This window comes from Symsagittifera roscoffensis, chromosome 1, assembly GCF_963678635.1.
Source record: "Symsagittifera roscoffensis chromosome 1, txSymRosc1.1, whole genome shotgun sequence".
NCBI lineage: Eukaryota > Metazoa > Xenacoelomorpha > Acoela > Convolutidae > Symsagittifera > Symsagittifera roscoffensis.
Window position 1 is genome coordinate 63,189,099 of NC_087062.1, and position 19,624 is coordinate 63,208,722.

The following is a 19,624-nucleotide window of genomic DNA, read 5'->3' on the forward strand; positions in this document are numbered from 1 at the left end:
TAAATATTTAACGCATTAAAATTAAAAATGTCAAAAAAATGGAGACAAAAATCTCAATTTTCTTATTGATACTTCAACGGTTCAAAATTACAGCAGCTCAAAAAGGCAAACTTTACTCAACAAACTGTCACCAATTATTGTTCGTCTCATAAAAGTTTCAAAATTACCATACGACGACGAGATTTTGCTTGGTTCAATTAAAAGAATGAGTCATTTGACTTCTAAAAACGTACTTATTGATGCATAATTATACACTTCAAAATTAAAACAGTCTACGCATTTTTATACGCTGTCTGTAGTTTTTAATCCCAATTTAATAATTTTGTTTCGGTCGACCGCTTGAGGTGCATACAACAAATGAAACACTTTGTCGGTAGCAATTTGACCAAAAATTTATCTTTTTAAAATTTGAGCTCTGATCAAACGTATCTTATTTGCATTCAAAAGCGCTTACTTGAGAAACAAGCAATCAACAACTGCACGGAAAAAATATTTTATGTTTTCTATACCATAATTTCTTGCGGTCTCCTGCGCTTGTTTGATTATTAATTTTAAAGCAAATATAGTGATTACACAATTGAACTTGTAAAAAAAATATCAGCTGTGAGATTATGAATGCCTTCAAAGACTTTTCAAAATACAACACAAAGCAGCAAAATGACAGAAGATCAAAAAAAAATCTTCTCTTCGACAACACTGGTTAAATGACCACGAATTTACTAGACAAAGGGATTCTGATTAGCAGCAGCAGCAGCCAGGAATTAAACTATTACTAAAACAAATATTACTGGACTTACTAAGGGACATTCCCTCAAAAATAATAAAGAAAGAAAGAACGTCAAAATCATTCCGCCAGTCAAAAACACTTGTCTGTGTATGCATCTCAAACTACGCGGATGCCGTTTGTTTGTGAATTATTTATGGAATCGTTTGATTTTAAGACGCGGGAGAAACTGTAAAACTGTACCATCGGCAGCAGCATTCAGCGCCAAAAAACGCAACACCAATAAAATCGAATTAATTTGATTCCAGGGAAAAAGCTGCCTTTCTGAGATAGTATTTTGCTATAATTAGAAAAGATAATTTCTCAATTTTATTTCCCTCAAAGCTGCAAATCACATTATGCGCCCTCCCATTTTAATTGAGCACATAAAATATGATGATTTATTAATTCTTCGAGTTCACATTGTTCAGCGTATATCTCATAATTTCTGAGCGTTAGACTGAGGTTATCAAAAACAAAGCATCAAATGGCACTTGATACAATCTACACGTACTAGACTTACAATTAAACCGTCTTTGAGCACGAACAAAGAAAACTGCTGGTTGAATTATCAAAAAAAAACTACTTTGCATACGTTACTTTTGTTCTAGGCATAGTGAGACATAACCGACAACTCACTTCAAGCAGAGTCTAAACTTGTGACAATTATAACCAAGCCAAACATACCACAAAAATGGCTTCTATTGGTTACAACAAAAATGTAGCATTGATTTATCACCTTTTAAAACATCTCATCGCTATTTCGGAAACTATACATCAGAACAAAACTTTCTCATTGGTTTTTTGAGTTCAATGTCATCTCAATTCTTCATTTTGTTCCAATTCCTCAATGAACGTTCAAATGAAGAGTTTTTCAGGTCAACTCGATCACACCGTGAACATAGTGACATTGAAGCTAATCCGGTGTTTAATCTGAATATAAAACAATTCCTTAAAAGATCCAGTTGTTTCCGCTTGATATGAGCACCTACAGTACATATTTATTGTTTTTGATTTCATTAGAGTAATTCCAAAAAAAAACCGATATTAAATTTGTCATACAGCTTGTCACCAAAACTCAGCATAATCCAAATTACAATATTTTCAACATCATACAAAACCACCTTCTTCACCTTTCAAAAATAGATTTTAAAGGCAGTTGCAAGCCTTGATTTCAATTATTGGATTTATCAAAACAAAACAAAGACCTTGAAAAATACAAAATCATGAAAGGATCCAAAAAGTCGCGGATACCAGTGAGCAAAAGCGTCGTCCCTAATTCCCTTGCAGCAAAAGAAAATCCCGTCGAGAGCTCAAAAACAAAACTGCAGTCTGAGCAACCGATCATTTCTAAACTCGAACGGAATATACAGAGATTCTTTATTCAAGACATACGAATCTTTATCTCCCACTCGGGCAAGAGAAAACACGAGAGCAGGAGTTTCGACTACAATACCTCCGCAGGCAATGAAGATCTCTCAGCAGTTCCCCCCACAACATCTAGCCCCGACTCAGGTTAACTATTTGATTTCATTGCTCGATCACACAAATTTTGGCACAGATATCACAACAAGCAGAAAAAAACGACATTCAAAAAACACTGGTACTTTCATGTGCTTTTAAAATTTATCTGTTACTCGAAAATTTATCTAAATTAAAAGTACAAATAGAGCTTCGGGCAATTTTTGATTTTTCGAAGAAAAAAAATGCGTTAAAATTCTTCCGGGCAATCAATTTTATTTTCTAAGTTACTCGCATAAAATAGTGTTCATTTTGGTGGCTAAAAACTGATTTTGTTACCTGTGTTCCTTTAGTTCATTTTTCCTGCATAGCATTGCAATTTGATTGCATTCATTCGAGTCTCTTTATTGGTGACTAGAGTTTTCAATTAAGAAATAACCTATTTTTTTCGTTAGTCTTATTATTAGTGACTAGAAAACTAGCGCATGGAATAAGTGCTGTTAAATTGTCAATGATATGCAGCAAAAATGAACAAAATGAACACAATGAACAAAAAAAGCAAGAGTTTACCTGCAAAAATCAACACTATTTTATACGAGCTCACCTGCATAAACAGCAAGAAATTGAAATTCAAATTGGCTGCACAGAAGAACTTCAACGCAAAAAAAACAAGGGCGAAATTGAGCTTCGCACCACTTGCGATACAAAACAAGAGGGGCGCTAAGTCGAAAAAAATTGATAGGAAAAATCGAATTTTCAATTCAAAATTGATCATTATCAAAAAAAGGTTAGTTTTGGAACAAAAACATGCAAAGACAAAAGAATGTGAAAATAGCATCGATCGAAAGAAAAATTACTGAGGTAAGAAAACCGAAAAATCAACAAAACTTTTAAAAAATATTGAGTCCCCCTCACCGTCACACATCAAAAAACTTGGTTCGCTCGTTAAATGAAAAAATGAGACGATTAAGCAGATGTAACAGAGGCCGAAACCTATCAAGCCGAAAAAAAAATAAGAGTCCCCCTCGCCCTCAAAATACACAAACATAACCTTTTTTTAGCTCAAAGAACGACGCAAAAATAGGCTACTAAGGATATAATTTATGCCTAAACCGATCGAGTCGGAAAAAAAACAAATGAATTTTTAAAAACCGAGTTGGTTAATTTACACCAGCATAAAAACACAAATTTCGAATAGATCAGCCATTAAAAAAGTGAACAAGCGCAAAATAGATCTACAGCGGCAAATTTTTGCTACCATGATAATCGATGTTGCGCCCAAAAATCATAAACGAAAAAGCCGAAAAATGATTTTTTTTAAATTGAAACACTCAAAAAACTTGGAGACAATTTTTCATGTTTATTTTGTAAATTTCATTAGAGAAAGCCTAAAACGTCGATTTAGGTTTTTCAAAATTTCTCGTTAGACTTCAATCGCTTTGTTTTCATAACAACGAAAGCAAAAAACATGAAGAAAATAAGCCGAGAGAAACAAAGCCGACTGACCCCGGTGCCGAAAATCTACCGAAATATTTTGGCACAGATTAAATTAAAGTAGAACTCTTAAAGTTCACCCAAGATACACTCCAACCATGCTAATAATTAGGCTGTTATAAAATTAACTATTTAGCCATTCTGTGAAAAAAGTTATTTACGGGAAAAAAGTCTAGAACTCGGGTGCAAAACGCTTGCTTATCGCAACAGTAAAAATCAAAAATTACACAAAGCGCTTTTTTAAGATAATAGTTAAAATCATTAAAAACTACCATAAAAGTTACAAAATTGCATGAAATTATTAGCGTTTTGAAAAACGTTTACACAGTTCCTGTTATCGCAAAAGTAACCGTTGAAGTTTTGTGGTCTAATGCTACCATTTTAATTATTTCAGCCATTAAACAGAAGCGAAGCTGTTCTTCGCAAACACGGCGAGAAAACGGCAAAAATAACTAAAACGAAAGCAAGACTGTTTGTATCAAGGCAATGCCCTTAATCTTTTTCTTATCGAAATTGAAAAATAAAAATTGTATTATTTTTCAGATATTTTTTTGAAAATAGTCTGCCCACACGCAATGTAAGAAACAAGTCTAGCAACATATTAATCAAATCAAATTGAAACAATTTCTAGGCTGAACCAAATCGTCGCTCACGAGTGAATAGAACAAAAATATATCGGTCGTTCATTGTCCCAGATTTGCCAAATTGGCAATTTTCAAACCACCATAATTTTACGAAAAATAATCACAGGTGAAATACTTTCTTAAATTTGAGCTCAAGGCATTAATACTTTTCAGATGTGATTAAAAATTCATTCAAAAGTGGCTATTTAAAAGTCGAAAATTGTCTGAAGAGAAAACCACGCCGAGAACAAATATTTTATCTTTTCATAACTCGGAACAAAAAAGTGAAACAAGGGAAAAATTAAGCCTTGAAATTTTCCAGATTCAATCGCTCGTCCTCGAGATTATGATTCTCACGCCCTTGCATATGTACCAATATACGCCACCAATAAAACAGGTAGAACGGACGTTATTAAATTGTCAATTCTATGCAGCAAAAGTGCCTACAAAAGAGCAATGTTATATGCTAGTTGGGTTAGAAAAAACTAATTCGTAATATAACACTACGCTCGCATGTGTAATTAATAAATATATGCACATGTAGGTCTTGGAGAATCGGAGAACAGGCCCACGTCTCAAAGCACACACCCTTTCAACCAACGAATGGAAAATCTAAAACGACTGGCATTGCAAGCTAAATGCGCCGAGATTTTTGCGGAGAAAAATCAAGATACAAATTCTTCGCCTAATAAATTTCCGCAATCCAATGACCAAAAGATGCTGCTGTCTTTCGAGCCTATAGCTCAAAGCAGCTTGCCCAAAAATGAGTCAGCTCCTGGATCTAAACTTAGCACAACAGCTGTCAATGCAGGCGCATTCTTGATTTCATCGTTGAACAACAATTTGGCATCACCGAACAGAATAGCATCGAGGGGCGTCTCCTTTCACGAGACCTCTTCAGCCGAGCTCAGTTCAGATGAGAACTTAGCCGAAGAAACGGCGATCTTTCCCTTCATAGACGGCACTGTACATCAAGCCGAGCTTCAACCTAATTTCGTTAACTGTGAGTAGAGTTAATTTGTTTACCACTCCTCTCAAAAATTAACCGAAAAATTATCAAATTTCAAATTTAGATATCGACGAAGATAAATATCCGCATATTGACCAAACTGATAACGATTCAGCATCTTCCACGTCCAATGACTTAGAAGCCGAAGCTTATTTAGCTAAGACCACCATCCAGCAAGACGCTGAAAAGCTTCTGAAGCAAATGAACAGAAAACTACGCGACCACAAAGCAAACAAACCAGGAGCGCGAACAAACGCGGAGAATCTCTGTCGAGGACCTTCTGGTAATTCCATTGGCGTCTCGAAAGATGCTTGTTCAGACGGCCAGAGAGACGAACCAAAATATCCAGATGAGGATCTCATTTATGAAGGAGCTGCCGAATTGGTAGATTTAAATCCAAACCATTTGGACTCAATTGGCGATATAGAAAAAGGAATGGCACCCGATTTCCTCAGAGAAATGAACGATTCTGGGCGTGACTTTGAGGCATACACTGATGGATTTGCGAAATCACTGATAGATCACAACAGCACTCCAATATTGAAGAAGAAAAATGAAATCAAACACGCCAATAAAGGCGTGGATACAATGATAGGAAGTCTAAAAAGAACCAAGAGAGCCAAAACAGATAATGAAAAACAATCCAATGATGCTTGCACTCAGACAAAAACAACAAATACTGAGGAAAGTTCAACACAGCAAGGAGCAGCTTTAGATCAAATTGAGGAGAGCTCAGCTCAGACCGAGGCAAAGTCGACACAACAATTTGGCACTCAAACCAGGTATGTTCACTTGCCTTGGTTACATTTCCAAAGTTTTAATCAAAATGCTAATCAGTTATGAAACAACTCTTTTCAAAAAAACTTAAACATTTTATTTTTTCAGGCTACAGAAATCTTCCAACATCATGGCTACTCAAACTTTGATTGAAACTCCGAAAGTCAGGGGGAACAAAATGGTTCAAGTCAACGCCAAGAACGAGACCAACTCAAAGACCAGTCAAACTCCGCATACGACCAAAACTGAATACGGCTGCCAGACCCTGTCCAATGTCATGGTAAACAGTAGCACGCAACTGTCACCAGCTATGCGTTCCGACTCTTGTCAAACTGCCGTGAAGAACTTCAAAGACAGCGCTTCTCAAGTTGAACGCACAGATATTAGCAGTCGAAGAACTCAGACTTTTTATACTGACACAAAGGAAAGCGGCTTTCAAACTGACAGTAGAATCGCAACAAGCTACAGCTTTAACAAAATCACGCAAACCCCTGGAAAAGACACCCGCAATTGTGATTCCCAGATAGATTCTAGCATTACAGGAAGGCCAGAATACGTGCAGACGATAAGCAACTGGACTCGATCAAATCATACGCAAACTAATAACTTAATCACAACCTCTCACACAACACAGACTGATACCCTATTTCTTTCAAAGCCCAGGTACTTCATTCCTGATAACCCTAATGACGAATCAAACGATCGATCAATAGAAGAATATGTTCAGGCTTCGAACAAACCGGGGTTGAAATCAGAAGCAAGTGAGCTACATTTTGAACCAGCTGTTGAAATACCGCGTACATCTACGCCGACTGCAATTTCGGGAGGAAACTTATCTTCTGCAAGTGATGTCCCAGCCATAGACATTAACTCGCCCAGGTCTAACCAGGCCAACCCTGCTCGATTAAAGCCTATCTTAAAGACTTCAGCCAGCAATCCAGGAAGTCAATTGGCATCTCCGACGGGCTCAAATAAAGGCGATACCTTGAATAACAAAGCAAATTTGGATGACATGTACGCGAGATTGCGTGACAAAGCTATGAAGGCTAAAGTAGCCAGGACTTTTGTCGAAGGCTCACCACAATGCTCACCACGAGAAAGCATTATGAACAAATCAAACTCTAGCATAAACTCCAACAGCTGTTCGACTAAAGCTAGAATTTCTCCTAGAACAGGGTCACTAACCAGGCAATCACCGGATCCAGAAGATCGCTACAAGAGTACCAATGCTAACCGCGCAGCCATCGGTCTCAAGCCAATAGTGACGAAAAACCGATTCTCAGCAACTTCGAACAGCGCCATAAACAGTCCTCGATCAGCTACAAGTTCTGCTTTGAACAGTCCTAGAGATGTTCAAATTCAGTCTCGTCGGACAGGAAATAGAGTTCGGATCAATGAATTTGATATTCAATCAAAAAACTATAACCCAGGTTCAAAAACAATTAACACAAATTCAAAAGAAACTGAAACCAAAAACCAGCCGCCAAAAAAGCATGACGAATCAGGTGGCTCTACCGATTCACTGATCGAAGAACTCGATAACTTACTAGAGAAGTGAAAAAAAAAACAAACGACCCAAAAAAATTGACTAATATTATTATAAAAACTAGCGTGTTGCGCACCTCCGGTGCTTCTAATTGTTATTAACTCATAAAAAACTGCATATATTGGAAATAAGATATGCATCCTTTGAGTGTACTCTGACAGCACCCAATTGCAGGGTTGTAATGGTGATTTCCAATTTAGTTTAAAAAAATTATTCTAGTTAAAAAAAATTATTCAAGTTTTTTTTCAAAGTTAGAAAAACCATAAAATTTTGTGTTATAGTATGTTATATCTAAGTTTTTTGAAAAATTTCAAAATGTCATAAAAAACGTCACATCTCAAATTAAATTAAAAAAGCAAAAACAACGTCCAATCTCAAAAACCACAAATATTTAAGCAAGCATAATTGGAGGCAGGATTCGCAACATTTGATAGTACTCTGAGAGCCCTCAGCTACAGGGTTAGGAATTTCAAATTTTACACAAGTTATTATTTTGAGTTTTCTGTAAAGTTTTTGAAAACAAAAAACACCAAATCTAGAAAACTGCAAAGATTTCAGCAGTCATCTTCACATACAAGCAAATACTCTCACAGTAGAGGGTTGATATTTAAAAAATTTGAAAAAAAAATTAAACTTACATTTTCTAAAAAATTTTTTTGAAAAAACCACAAAAAAACGTCATATCTTGAAAACTACAAGGATTTGAGCAGTCATATTTGGAATCAAAACTCGTAACTCCTGGGAGTACCGTGAAAGAAGTCTCACTTTATAGATGGGAACTTTAAATTTGGCGAAATTTTTTATATCTATTTTCTTTGAAAAATCTAGAAAAAATCCTAAAAAAACGTTCAAATCTCGAAAACAACAAGGATTTGAGCAGTCAAATTCAGAGGCAAGATTCGAAACTCCCGAAAGTACCCTCACAGTTTCCAACTACAGGATTGAGATTTTCAAAGTTATTCAACTTTTTTAAAATCTAAATTTAAAAAAAAAATTTTTTTTTAAATGAAAATAAATCTCGAAAACTACAAGGATTTGAGAAATTACATTTGGAGGCAAGATTCGCAACCCCTGAGAGTGTGACATTCGACCAGAATGGAAAAATGCAATCTCTGCAGATTTCGAATTTTTAGCAGTGAACCTTCCGAGTTAGTGATTTTGAAGGATTAATGACGTTATTCGGATGATTAGTAGAACGGTGAAGGTCAAGATATTCTAGTATTTTGAAATTTTAAATTTTCGAAGTGATGACGTAACATTTCTGAGAAACGTCAGAAACGGCCATTTTGGCAGAAAAGCTAAAAAGCAACAGAACAACATTAGTAGCGATTGCGAGAAGAACGGAAATTGTGATTGAAAAACGACAACGAATCACGGAGTTAACAGAGAACGTTCCGAGTTGCAACTATTGTGTCGCTACAATAGTTGCAAGGCCGTTGCGAGCAACGGTGAAGGGTGGAAGACAGCCTTCCGGGTTACGGAGAAGTCAAGTTTAACGTGCTTGATTCAGTGGATTCAAGAATCCGGAAGGGTTTCGGGACTGAAACTCTTATCATTTTATATAAACTTTTAGCTTCCTGTCATGTCCTGATTTGAATTTAATTAACAACTGGATTCATTTTGATAAGGATGAGAAGCTAGGAGTTGGGGGAAGGGGTTGATCCTGATAACCCTAATGACGAATCAAACGATCGATTAATAGAAGAATATGTTCAGGCTTCGAACAAACCGGGGTTGAAATCAGAAGCAAGTGAGCTACATTTTGAACCAGCTGTTGAAATACCGCGTACATCTACGCCGACTGCAATTTCGGGAGGAAACTTATCTTCTGCAAGTGATGTCCCAGCCATAGACATTAACTCGCCCAGGTCTAACCAGGCCAACCCTGCTCGATTAAAGCCTATCTTAAAGACTTCAGCCAGCAATCCAGGAAGTCAATTGGCATCTCCGACGGGCTCAAATAAAGGCGATACCTTGAATAACAAAGCAAATTTGGATGACATGTACGCGAGATTGCGTGACAAAGCTATGAAGGCTAAAGTAGCCAGGACTTTTGTCGAAGGCTCACCACAATGCTCACCACGAGAAAGCATTATGAACAAATCAAACTCTAGCATAAACTCCAACAGCTGTTCGACTAAAGCTAGAATTTCTCCTAGAACAGGGTCACTAACCAGGCAATCACCGGATCCAGAAGATCGCTACAAGAGTACCAATGCTAACCGCGCAGCCATCGGTCTCAAGCCAATAGTGACGAAAAACCGATTCTCAGCAACTTCGAACAGCGCCATAAACAGTCCTCGATCAGCTACAAGTTCTGCTTTGAACAGTCCTAGAGATGTTCAAATTCAGTCTCGTCGGACAGGAAATAGAGTTCGGATCAATGAATTTGATATTCAATCAAAAAACTATAACCCAGGTTCAAAAACAATTAACACAAATTCAAAAGAAACTGAAACCAAAAACCAGCCGCCAAAAAAGCATGACGAATCAGGTGGCTTTACCGATTCACTGATCGAAGAACTCGATAACTTACTAGAGAAGTGAAAAAAAAACAAACGACCCAAAAAAATTGACTAATATTATTATAAAAACTAGCGTGTTGCGCACCTCCGGTGCTTCTAATTGTTATTAACTCATAAAAAACTGCATATATTGGAAATAAGATCTGCATCCTTTGAGTGTACTCTGACAGCACCCAATTGCAGGGTTGTAATGGTGATTTCCAATTTAGTTTAAAAAAATTATTCTAGTTAAAAAAAATTATTCAAGTTTTTTTTCAAAGTTAGAAAAACCATAAAATTTTGTGTTATAGTATGTTATATCTAAGTTTTTTGAAAAATTTCAAAATGTCATAAAAAACGTCACATCTCAAATTAAATTAAAAAAGCAAAAACAACGTCCATCTCAAAAACCACAAATATTTAAGCAAGCATAATTGGAGGCAGGATTCGCAACATTTGATAGTACTCTGAGAGCCCTCAGCTACAGGGTTAGGAATTTCAAATTTTACACAAGTTATTATTTTGAGTTTTCTGTAAAGTTTTTGAAAACAAAAAACACCAAATCTAGAAAACTGCAAAGATTTCAGCAGTCATCTTCACATAAAAGCAAATACTCTCACAGTAGAGGGTTGATATTTAAAAAATTTGAAAAAAAAATTAAACTTACATTTTCTAAAAAATTTTTTTGAAAAAACCACAAAAAAACGTCATATCTTGAAAACTACAAGGATTTGAGCAGTCATATTTGGAATCAAAACTCGTAACTCCTGGGAGTACCGTGAAAGAAGTCTCACTTTATAGATGGGAACTTTAAATTTGGCGAAATTTTTTATATCTATTTTCTTTGAAAAATCTAGAAAAAATCCTAAAAAAACGTTCAAATCTCGAAAACAACAAGGATTTGAGCAGTCAAATTCAGAGGCAAGATTCGAAACTCCCGAAAGTACCCTCACAGTTTCCAACTACAGGATTGAGATTTTCAAAGTTATTCAACTTTTTTAAAATCTAAATTTAAAAAAAAATTTTTTTTTTAAATGAAAATAAATCTCGAAAACTACAAGGATTTGAGAAATTACATTTGGAGGCAAGATTCGCAACCCCTGAGAGTGTGACATTCGACCAGAATGGAAAAATGCAATCTCTGCAGATTTCGAATTTTTAGCAGTGAACCTTCCGAGTTAGTGATTTTGAAGGATTAATGACGTTATTCGGATGATTAGTAGAACGGTGAAGGTCAAGATATTCTAGTATTTTGAAATTTTAAATTTTCGAAGTGATGACGTAACATTTCTGAGAAACGTCAGAAACGGCCATTTTGGCAGAAAAGCTAAAAAGCAACAGAACAACATTAGTAGCGATTGCGAGAAGAACGGAAATTGTGATCGAAAAACGACAACGAATCACGGAGTTAACAGAGAACGTTCCGAGTTGCAACTTTTGTGTCGCTACAATAGTTGCAAGGCCGTTGCGAGCAACGGTGAAGGGTGGAAGACAGCCTTCCGGGTTACGGAGAAGTCAAGTTTAACGTGCTTGATTCAGTGGATTCAAGAATCCGGAAGGGTTTCGGGACTGAAACTCTTATCATTTTATATAAACTTTTAGCTTCCTGTCATGTCCTGATTTGAATTTAATTAACAACTGGATTCATTTTGATAAGGATGAGAAGCTAGGAGTTGGGGGAAGGGGTTGATCCGTCTTCGATGGAGATGATGATTTTTATTTACTGAACAAAAACAATAGTAATATAATAAATAGTAGTAGCCCTGTTTTTAGGAGTGACCTCGTGGTCTGGGGATACTGAGACCCAGCCATGAGCTCACTATTTCAGCATGTAATTAAGTTAATTTGAGTGTTTTGATCGAAGCCGAAAGCAGTAACGTTTTTTGTCGACCCGATGTTAGAAAAGACCACCGAAAAGTACTGGCTTGGTAGAGACGGTGAAAAGCATATAAAGCTCTGTTTAGACGTTAGCCAGTCGTCTTAGGACTTAGTTTTATTTTCCGTCGATATGTATCTTCCGGTTGAATGTTACAGAGTACCCTGAAAGTCCCCAACTACTGGGTTGAGAATTTCAAATTTTCAGATTTTTGAATATTTATTTTTCTAGAAATATTTCTTTTTCTAGAAATATTTATTTTTCTACAAATCTGGGAACTTGCCTATCTCGTAACCTAAAAGGATTTGGTTATTCATATATGGAGGCCAAAATTGCAACACCTGGGTAAAGCCTGGCATCATTGTACCATTGGGTTGCTAATTTCAAACTGGGTGAAATAAACACTGATTTCAAACAGGAAAATCGAAAAAAAACCTTAACCATTGCAATATACAATATAGCTTAAACGTGAAAAAATTCTTTTGTCAAACGCAAAAATATTACGTCGAAAAAGCTGAATCATGGCGAGATAGTGAAACCCGCATTTAAATATATAATAGATTGGAACTATTGAAGACATAATTTTGTATCACTTATTAATCCTCTTAATTGACATTATATAACAACAACAATAACAATATATACCAAGAAGCAGAGCTCGTGGACACAGCTGATTTCTTCAGAGGGAGGATCGTAGATATTGACACAGAGGCTAAGCGGAGCTAATACACAACAAAAAAAAATTGCCCCGTGGAGACGAAGCGGAGATTCGCACCATTTCCGACACCACATAAGGTTAGCTTTGCAAGCTAGCATACAGAAAATGAAACGAGAGCCACTAAGTCCTAATACATTTAAGAAAACTATCCAAAAAAATATAACAAAACTCAAAATCCTTCTCTCGAATAAGTTTAATTTCAGGAAGCACTTTCAGCAGCAAAATTTCAATCGTTTAATAAAAACGGAAAGATGTGAATTCAGACACATTTAAAAAACAAAATGGACAAGTCCAAGGAATGTTTCAAGAGTAGCACCAAATTTATATAAAAAATCATTTTAAATGCTACTTAAAAAACAGTCAAGATTCAATCGTTTAATTAGTTTTTGAAAAAAAAACAAAAAGCAAATGACAGCAAAGCCGACTAAAAAGGGAAAACCCACAGTTGAGAGAAAAACAATTTTGTTTGCATAAAAAAGACCTGATCCGTCTGCTTTTTCTGAGATTTAAAACTTGACGCAGCCCTCGGGAAACAAAAATATCAAATGCCTTTTTTGGTTTCAAGCGACGCAATACAAGGTCTCTAAGCCGATATAACATAAGCTGAAATCATGTAACCCAAACTAATTGTTGTGTTAAACTTATTAAATAGACTTCCTTTCCCTGTATACAAACTGTGTATTTTCAGATATATGCCCTAGAGCTAAATCTAAAATCGCATTATTGAACGGAAAAAAGCAACGTGCCGCTGCTCTAGATGTTGCAGGTGAAGACTTATGGTGCACTATGTTGGCGCACGCTCTTTTCGTGCGGCCATCGACGCATCCCCTAGAAATTTCCAACGAAAAATATTCCCCATTCAGACATCAGTAGGAGGATTGAGCATCAACACTGCTACAAAAAGAACTACCAGTCGATCCAGAAGAACGAAGACAAACTTATTCTGTGGCACGACTTAAATCAACAATACTGTGGCCGCCCAACACAGCAACAGTTGGAAACCTTGTTCAGTAGAACTACTGCTTTCGACTCTCCACGGACTGCGTCAACGGATCGCGGCAATAGTATACACAAAACGAGCCAACAACACAGACATACTCAAAAGATTGAGAACTTTGGACATCCTCATTATCCCAGTAAAAAAGTTGTTATCCACAAGAAACATAAAAAACAACAGAATCTTGCGAGATTCGAGGCAAATTCACCCGTCTTTGATCGTTGAAGAGAGACTAATCACAACCATTTACAGAAGTAGAAATAACTTGAAAAAGTTAGTCTGGAAAAAACGGTCAAAGTTTGCAAAGAAGAAGTCAAAGAAACAGTCAACGTCAAAGCGAAGGCAGAAAAAGAACAGCAAAAAGTAAAGAGTAAGAAGCTTTTCCTGAAATTACAAGGGTAGCTTCTTGGGACTTAATTGTCTCAGAGCGGCCCAGTGATAAGCAGATTAGGGCTGAGTGTTTTTGAAGAAGAAATTGCGGGGTAGACGTAAAAGTGCTGAATCTGTGAGTGAAATGGACGCTTGGCAAGGTAAAACGTGCAATAAGACCTATGGTAACATCGATGATAAGTAATGGAGTGTGACAAATGTCATGAACACCTTTATACAACATGCATAAATATGCCTGACCAAGTTTACGATTACATGTGTCAACCGAAAGTCATCTCGTGTTAAAGTTCCTGCACAACGAAAAGAAAACTTCTAATTAAAGCTGACAAGAATCCAGAACCGGATACACTGAGGAGCGATCTGGACAGAACAATGGTGAACCTAAACCAGATGATGAAAGACTTCTACAAGTTTGTAGCAGGACCAAGAGCCGTGAATCAAACTGAAGAGAAACCATGGGACGTGGTCCAACAACCGAAAGTCAAGCCACTAGAAGAAAGTATAATGGAGCATCTCAAGAGCAAAAAAGAGAAGCAGTAGACGAAAAAAGAAGAAAAAAGAACTTGATAATTTACAAAGCACCTGAGAGTACCCACCAAGATGGGCATAACAGAAAGGTAGAAGACAAACAACTGATAAAAACATTTCTAGCACCGGTCGAAATGGGAAACAAAACAACCACAAATCTTGTCCGACTTGGAAAGAAGAGCGATGAAGGCACGACAAACAGACCGCTGTTAGTATCCTTTGGTAACGAAAAAGATAAAAACGAGATAATGAAAAACTTGAACAAATTAAAGGATGCCGAATAAAAAATCAAAAACCTGCGGATTGGCCCAGACAGGAGTCTTAAAAAACGAGAAGAAGTCAGAAGATTGATAGCAAAGGCAAAAAACTTGAACGAAAAGGAACAAGGAGACTACGTGCACCTTGTGAGGGGTTTGCAAATAATGAGAATGAGGAAAAAACCTGAAACCGGTCTTTACTAATCTAGTACACAATCATAGACACTTTAACTGAAGACAAACTGCACGAAATCACATGGAGTATGAATCAAGAGAAATGCAAGCCTGATGTCATCGCTCTAGTGGAAAGCAAACCAAAAAATTCTCGCACAGAATGGAATCCAGTTTTGCATAAAATCCAAAACTATAACATAGAATCAATAAATATGAACCCGTCTGATCAAGGACGCAGAATTTTAGTTTATATTAATGAAAATATTGACTACTCTTTGAACACAAATAATTCTTCTTTCTGTGAAAACTTGTTTTTTAAATTTAAAATTGGCAGGAACATCATCAACTTCGGTGTATTGTATAGAAGTCCAAACTCAACTAAAGAAAATAACCATCAACTAAAAAATTTGATCGCCAATATGAACGAAACAAAGTCAAATGACTCAACACTAATAGTGCGAGACACAAATCTACCACAGATAGATTGGGAGGCCATGAGTACATAAAAAAGATGAAAATAGCACTGAGTTCACCTTCATAGAAGAAGTAAAAGACGCACTACTAACACAACATATCAAAGAGCCTACAAGGCTTACTGGCCGAGACAAGGCATCACTACTTGATCTTGTGATGTCAGATATAGTCTTAAAAGATCTAGACACCTTGTTAGAGGCACCAATCGCAAAAAGTGACCACGTCTTTGTCAAGATAGATGTGCCAGTAAAGAGGGTTAAATCGAAATGTAAAAACCGCAGAAACTATGAAAAGGTAGACTACCACGGGATGACAAACCATCTAGCTGACCCAACGATTCAGTTAAATACATGGGAAAAACTGAAAAACTACATGAAAGATTTGGTCGAAATATTCGTGCCTTTAATTAAGATACCCAGCAGTGGCAACCAAATGCCGCTAGCAAGGGCGTTGCGCATGAAGATGAAAGAAAAAAAGAAAGCCTATAAAACGTTCAAAAACTATCAAACAGCCGACAATTTAACTGGATATAAATCCAAACGAAATGAAGTTAGATCTGCCACAAAATCGGAGGCACTCACACGTGAAAAAGAAAAATCATCAGAAGTTAAAACTAATCCTAAAATGTTTTGGAGTTACGTACGCTACAAAAACTACCATAAGAGAATCAGTCCCCGCTTTAAAAAAGCCAAATGGTATGCTAACTGACACAGACGACATGAGGGCAGAAGTTCACTCAAACTTCTTTGCATCGGTTTTCACTGACGAACTCCCGGTTAACTGGGAGATCAGCCCTCCACCAACCGTCAGCATTGATGACAACCTGGAGCTAACAATGAATGACATACGGGAAGAACTCGAACGATTAGACACCTCAAAGTACAGAGGACCAGATGGAGTTCATCCTAAGGTCCTATTTGAGTTACGAGAAATCATCTCAATACCACTTTTGATTATTTTCCAAACCTCTTGGGAGACAAGCAAATTACCCGAAGACTGGAAGTTGGCTAACATTTCAGCAATATTCAAAATAGGTAAAAAATCGATAGCAGATAACTATAGACCAATCAGTTTATTATCAATATGTTGCAGGTTGTTCGAAAAGTTTGTTTGAAAAGCAATTAATGGATCATTTCAATGAAGAAGGGCTAATAGCAAATGCACAATACGGTTTTCGATCTGGACGTTTACTGAACTTACATTTCTTCAAAGTTATTGATGAGTTCACCAGGCTAATGTACAAACATGAAATCGACGTGATATACTTGGATTTCAAGAAAGCCTTCAATTTGGTACCACACAAAAGATTGATCGGAGTTCTTAGACAGTATGGAGTAATTGGAAGAACCTTGAACTGGATAACAGACTTTCTTTCGGGACGACAACAGAGAGTGTTAATTACCGATTCAAGATCCTCATGGCAGCCAGTAAAAAGTGGGATACCACAGGGTTCAGTACTTGGTCAGTTGTGTTTTTAATATACATCAACATAATATTGGACAAAATAGCGTCAAAAATATATCTTTTTGCTGACGATGCAAAATTATACTGTCAAATTGAAGAAAAATTGGATGTAACACGCATACATGAAGATTTACAGTCAATAGAAAATTGGTCTGACCAAAGTCTTTTGTCTTTTATTATCGACAAATGTGTTTACATGACATTAGGAACCAAGAAATTGGATATGGAGAGGAACTATAAAATCAATGGCGAAAACATTAAAGATGTGCGACTCGAAAAAAATCTGGGTATCTGGCTTCACAACAAACTGACATTCGAAACACACATCACTAAAAAAACCAATAAGGAAACGGCATGGCAGCAGTAATTAAGAAAAGCTTTCCTAAAGTCACGAAACAAGTATTTTTAAACATCTACAAATGCTTGATATAGCCACACCTCGAATTTGCGAACTTAATCTGACACCCAAGGTTGATCAAGCATCAAAAGATTTGGAAGCGCACAAAAAAAAGCGACGCGTCTAGTTAGTGGTATAAAAATTTTATCCTATTACGAACGCCTTAGAGAACTGAATCTATCATCGCTGGATTACAGAAGGAAAAGAGGGACAATGATAAAAATGTATAAAATCTGCTATGGTTTTTATGTTAGGAATGCCACTCCGGGACTATTCGAGCGGAATGATAGGGATTCTAGAGGTAAGGCATGTAAAATAGTAGTACGTAAAGCAAATCTAGAAATGCGAAAAAATTTCTTCACGATAAGAGCATCTCTCGACTGGAACAATCTGCCACAGGAAACATTGCAAAGCAAGACCATCGACAAATTCAAGTGGAAATTGGACAAACATTGGAAAGCGATTGAAATTGACAAGTACGAATTCTAACGTAGATAGGAAAGAACATTTGAAAACACCACAAGAGGCACTGCTTAATGGTCGTAAAACATTTGACTTGACTTGACTTGACAAACAAAACTTTTGAGCAAAAAAACCTGGGGAAATTATCTAACTTAAATTAGGATAGCTCCAAAGGAAAAACATTGGTGACCGTGTGATTGAGTTTCAAGTGATATGATTTTGTTGTTTATTAGTGCTAGATCGAAAGATAGTATGATTATCAAATAAGTTAAAATTGTTTAAAAAAACAAAATAAATTGATTTGCCAGTCGCTCATATTTGGAAGTTTGACCTTGACATGCAAGTTTAACCTTGATTTTGGGGATAAAAGTAAATTTTTGAAAAATCGAATTGACCATGTCATACTCAAATTTCTCGCGACAAATGAGAATCAGAAGTTAATTTGCTCAGAAGACTTGATTAGAATTGCGGGAAAGTTGACGAAAATCACTAGAGTAAAAATGCTACTTCGCAATTTTACCAGTCTTCAATTCGGTTAGAGCTGCCTTATTCTCGACAGAGTTCAGAAAGAAGTGCAATGGTTTGAGAGAGAGAGAGAGAGAGAATCTTAACTCGGAAGATAGACAGCTTAAACTGCCCAAAGGGTCCAGAGAACAAAACTACTAAAGCTAAAACTTAAAACTTCCTCAGTTATCATAGTTACGTTTTTTACTTGAATCTAGAGTCGTGTCGGTACGTATGAATTTAATGTCTTGAGTGCATTTAATTTGATTATTTTGAGATAAGATGAGTTTTAGGTTGATACATCTGAAAGGGATCAAAGGTCCACTATCTAAAAAAACTAATGCTATACTAGAGCTTTCGACCGTGTTATTAATGGCGTTCGCGTGTTCTAGGTATTTGAAGACCTAGCCATGGAAGCATTCTTATTTCTAGAGTGGGGGTTGGTAGTGGCCTCTAAGCGGTAACACGATTTTTAGTCTCATGTTTTACAAAAACCGAACTGGCTCCGCCTCAATGGGGTATAAAAGCACAAAAGATAGTATTCTTGACCATTGAAACAATGGTTATAGGGCCTGTTTTTCTTAGCCTCAGATGTGACATAAGTAAGCGACTGTTACATAGTGTTTTTATGGCGCTCCTGGGTGTTTTACGACATCAATACTACGGGATCAAACTCATTTGAGCTACTTGCCCTTTCTAGAGAACCGGTGGTACGGTTCAACTGGAACGTGTCCACCTTCTGGTTTTACCGTGATAGCTTTTTCAATTAATTTGTGAGAATTTATCGGTGCGTTTTCTGATACGAGGTATAGCTAACCGAGTATGGGGGCCTACTTAAGAACAAAAAATGGGTAAAAGACAAATAGCGAAACAAAAACCGGAAAAAGAATAGAAATAGGAAGAAAAAACCATAAAAAACTAAAATAGGACAGTGATTTTGACTTCCAGATTAGGTGGATCAGACCTTCATTTTAATTAAAAGTATACTCATAATGTTTTTTAATAAGACCGATCGTTTCGATCAAACAGCAAGTACTTAGGTGGTGCCCGAATTCGGGGCATTGAAAGGGTTTTCAGATAGTCTTGCAGCCTTGGAGGACCACTGGAGGACCACTGGTAAAAAGGGAAATACGCCACTGGGAAGAGACTACCACTAGTGTGACCAGAACAGAGCGAAAGCAAGAAGAGACCACTGGGGTGTGCTGT

General features: G+C 36.7%; 2 protein-coding genes across 2 annotated transcripts in view; one reads left to right on the forward strand and one right to left on the reverse strand.

The window, feature by feature from the left end:
• Positions 1–19,624, reverse strand: part of LOC134847372 (transmembrane 9 superfamily member 4-like) — a 530,188-nt gene that overhangs the window by 427,543 nt on the left and 83,021 nt on the right. The window lies entirely within an intron of this gene.
• Positions 751–7,840, forward strand: LOC134847340 (uncharacterized). Its single transcript, XM_063864548.1, has 4 exons — positions 751–2,278; positions 4,886–5,344; positions 5,415–6,132; positions 6,236–7,840. Exons 1-4 carry the CDS (start codon positions 1,990–1,992, stop codon positions 7,683–7,685), a joined length of 2,916 nt encoding a protein of 971 aa, XP_063720618.1. The 5' UTR covers positions 751–1,989; the 3' UTR covers positions 7,686–7,840.

Excerpts from the sequence above, each read along its gene's own strand:
- LOC134847340 (XM_063864548.1), top strand. The coding sequence starts at position 1,990 with ATGAAAGGATCCAAAAAGTCGCGGATACCAGTGAGCAAAAGCGTCGTC. Across the intron at positions 2,279-4,885 it reads AACATCTAGCCCCGACTCAG|GTCTTGGAGAATCGGAGAAC; the intron begins GTTAACTATTTG and ends ATGCACATGTAG. Across the intron at positions 5,345-5,414 it reads TCAACCTAATTTCGTTAACT|ATATCGACGAAGATAAATAT; the intron begins GTGAGTAGAGTT and ends TTTCAAATTTAG.